The sequence below is a fragment of the Hippocampus bargibanti genome, linkage group LG11 (assembly GCF_051943395.1).
Source record: "Hippocampus bargibanti isolate YZ-2025 linkage group LG11, ASM5194339v1, whole genome shotgun sequence".
Classification (NCBI taxonomy): domain Eukaryota; kingdom Metazoa; phylum Chordata; class Actinopteri; order Syngnathiformes; family Syngnathidae; genus Hippocampus; species Hippocampus bargibanti.
This window is the reverse complement of record NC_142744.1, coordinates 1,577,501-1,581,138: the sequence shown is the minus strand read 5'-3', so window position 1 is coordinate 1,581,138 and position 3,638 is coordinate 1,577,501. Positions and strand designations below refer to the sequence as shown.

At 38.6% G+C, this 3,638-nt stretch overlaps 1 protein-coding gene across 1 annotated transcript in view; it reads right to left on the bottom strand.

Moving 5' to 3' along the window:
• Positions 1-439: 439 nt before the first annotated feature.
• Positions 440-3,638, bottom strand: part of dpydb (dihydropyrimidine dehydrogenase b) — a 19,925-nt gene continuing 16,726 nt past the window's right edge. Inside the window, exons 22-25 of the mRNA XM_089008010.1 lie at positions 3,363-3,512; positions 3,207-3,269; positions 2,421-2,498; positions 440-1,102 (exon numbers count right to left, since the gene is read on the bottom strand). Coding sequence (XP_088864136.1) covers positions 938-1,102; positions 2,421-2,498; positions 3,207-3,269; positions 3,363-3,512 — 456 coding nt within the window. The 3' untranslated portion in view covers positions 440-937. The remainder of the gene's footprint in view (positions 1,103-2,420; positions 2,499-3,206; positions 3,270-3,362; positions 3,513-3,638) is intronic.

The following is a 3,638-nucleotide window of genomic DNA, read 5'->3' as shown; positions in this document are numbered from 1 at the left end:
TTGATGATATCCGAGTGAAGTTGCCGTGCTTTCTCTGCGATAATACCCTCACTCATACTGTCACAGTGTACTGTATTTTATTGATACTAAGGAAATCCTGGCACAAGATTCACGCTCGAATTAAATGAATATAATTACATATTGTCATTTCAAAATAAATGAAAAATTGTCATCAACAATTTACCGCCATGAGTTGAGTACATGAGTTGACGCGCACTCCACACTCCCTTAGCGACCCGTCACTGCGCAAAATGGACGCCGAGTTCCGTTGTGCAATGAGCAGTGCTGCTTTTTCATTCGTTAGATGACTCCCCCCCCAAAAAAAAAATACAACTCTGTATGAAATTGGTGTCCATGTCACGGCCCGGGGGCCAAATCTGCGCCGCCGTATCATTTTCTTCGGCCCGCCAAAGCAAATCAAATTTGTGAAATTCCATGATGCTTCAGAATCAGAATCATCTTTATTGATTTTGTTCAGTTTTAAGTGCTGGTCAAAAAATCCAAATGACATTGTAGTCAGAATATATAACAATGACATGATTTTGTGTTGTTGATATGTCATATTATTTTGTTTTTTTTTTCTTTGTTCATTTGACTTCAAAATGGCGCCGCGAGAATGGCTGTCTTTCCAGCAGCTCCTGTATTTTGTTTTTCTACTTCTTCATTTCCTTTCCTTCCATAATTTTACCACTGTGACATTTAAATTACTCCACTGTGAGACTAATGAAGGCTAATCCAATCCAATTTTCATCGGTAATAGCTTTTAGAGACCTGAAAGTAAAAGTATACTTCAGAATGCCACAAAAAAGAGCTTACTGATCAAAAGTTAACTAAATTTCACAAAGGATATCAATGTGTTCATTAAACACAAGCATCTATCGATGTTGTGACAGATTCCAACCACATGTTACAAGCCAAAGAAGTATAAAAGTGTGCATTAGCAGACTGGATGAATTGGCACACCCCTTTTGGGTTGATACGGCGTCGTCCTGTTCACCATCTTGATGCAGTCGATGATTGGACACACACTCAGGCATAGAGTACATCCTGTGCAGCTGTCAGTTACAAATGGAAGATGCGTCTCTGGGTCAAACGTGATGGCCTAAAATGAAGCAAAAAAACAAAATAAAATGTCACTCAGGTGCTAAGTGAAGGCCAAATGAGATTTGTATAAATATGCGTGTTTAACCCTCATATTATGTTAAGGGGTCAATTTGTTCCGTTTTCATTTTTTGCGTTGACGAAAGCACTGGATATTATTTCCTTTTGCTTTCTTCAAAACAGTTCTAAAAGGGTTTGAATTGACATCGGTGGATCTCCTTATTTAAACAGAGTTCTTTTAAAAACAAAAAAGACTAAAAAAAACATTCTGCTGTATAGTCAGACAGTCCCTGCTTCATCATATGTTAGCATTTCTACCTAGCTAGCTATCTAATTGCTACCTAAATAGCTATCTATTAGCTATCTAATTGCTGTCTAATTGCTATCAAATTAGCTATCTAATTAGCTATCTAATTAGCTATCAAATGAGGTATCTATTAGCTATCAAATAGCTATCAAATTGCTATCAAATGGCTATCAAATGAGCTATCTGATTGCTATCAAATTAGCTATCTATTAGCTCTCTATTAGCTATCCATCCATCCATCCATTAGCTATCAAGCTAGCTAGCTATTAGATACCTATTAGCTAGCTAGCTAACTTTCTATCTATCTGTTATTTCGGAGTGAACGCTGGCTCGTGTTGCTATCTATTAGCTAGCTATCAGTCTAGCTATCCATTTGCTATCTAGCTAGATAGCTATTAGTTATCTATTAGCTAACTAGTTAACTCTCTATCTATTTGAGTTACTTCCGGGTTGAGTGAACACTGGCGCGTGCGGCTGCCGCTGCTCACCCGCAGAAAAACGTATCCTGTGACTGTAAAGTGACCTTGAGAGTTTTGAAAGGTGCTTATAAGTGAAATGTATTATTATTATTAAAATATCCCAATACAGAATGTCAACTCTCTTTTCAACACATGTTAAGAACATCTCAGAAACACTTGTTGCTGATGTTAGCTATTATTTGACTGTTTTGTGTAGATTTTTTACATCTGGGTAAAAATGACTCACCACATAATCGTGATTTTTTTTTTTTTGTCAACATGATATGAGGGTTAAAAAATAGTTCTACAGTCTTGATGGGAGTGTCAGGGAACGTGTACCAGATTTATTTCTCATTAAAATTGGTGAAGTTAACGTTAGCTACATCAAGCCATTTTTGACTGTCTCCTCTTTTCAGGGTTAAAGGTGAAATGATGTTAGTAAATCAGACCAGCGGGAAGCTGAAATCATTCTTCCACGATGCTGCCGATCCCAAGATAGTAGCCGGATAAACCGGTACTGGAACGGCGTGTCGCTTATCAACACGCAGAACTACCTGATAGCCAGAGTCGTTGCAGGTCATGTAGCATTTCCCACAGTTGATACACATCTCCTCATCGATCAGAGCTTGAACCTGAGACGCAGGACAATTGAAATATCACAGCGGAACCAACATATATAAAGTGTGTGTAAGGCAAAAAGTTCATCTTCCAAACATTTATTTCCCATAAGAAACCATTATAATGAGAATAATCTGTTCCCAGGTCTCCATAAAACATAATTTTCTACTAAATAAGTCTTAAAACTACACAAACTATACCTGATTTTATGTACAATAAATGTGCTATTGTATTGCAATCAAAAAAAATAAACTGTACTATATAATAAAGTCGTTTTATTGACCTTTGTGATGGTTGTTGATGTAGTTGCCTCTTAATGATATCCGAGTAAAGTTGTCGTGCATTCTCGGCGATAATACCCTCACTCACACTGTTCCCTGCTAGCTAGTTTTCGTTCATCCAAATCAACAGAAGTTTTTCAACCTCTTCTATTTCTATTGCCTGAGACCGTTGCTCAGACAACACAGAAACGCCCTTAGCCACACGTAGCAATGGTTGACTTAGCATACTGGCACTGATCGTGTTTTTGGATGATCTCCTTCTTCTGATCGACCGTCATTTTCTTTTGTGTCCTCTTCGGCTTAACACGAGCCGGTGGTGGGGTCTTTTTCGGTCCCATTATAGCAAAAGTACTCCACTCGATAGCAAACCACGTCTGCATTCGAAGGGGGTGTGGAAAACTAGTCCGCCAGCCACCGTGGCGATACATGAATTATTCATACCTGTTCCATGTTGTTAAGGTCTTGATAGGCTCCGATGTGGCGCAACGCTCTTGCTATCACATCCTGCAAATTAGCACACAAACACATCAAGTTTGGTTTTTACATTTAAAAACAACAACAAATGGCATCTTAGATGATAGACGGAAGGTGTCACACCTTGACAGCTGGAACAGTTTTTTTAGGTGTGTTCATTTTAGTGACGCTGCTTTCAGGCACATCTACAGCATCCGTTTCTTTGAGATGTTTCTTGTACTGAGCAATGGCCTCTGTCTTCTTCTGAAGGTATGGTCCAAAGCTTGGAAGACTCTACACACGCAGACACACACAAAATCGGCTAATTTCCTCTCTCAATCTCAAAATATCAAGATTTTCAACAGGAAAGAGAAACGTCAAACTGAATAGACCGTTTTAGCTCACTTGGAAATGGTTCAA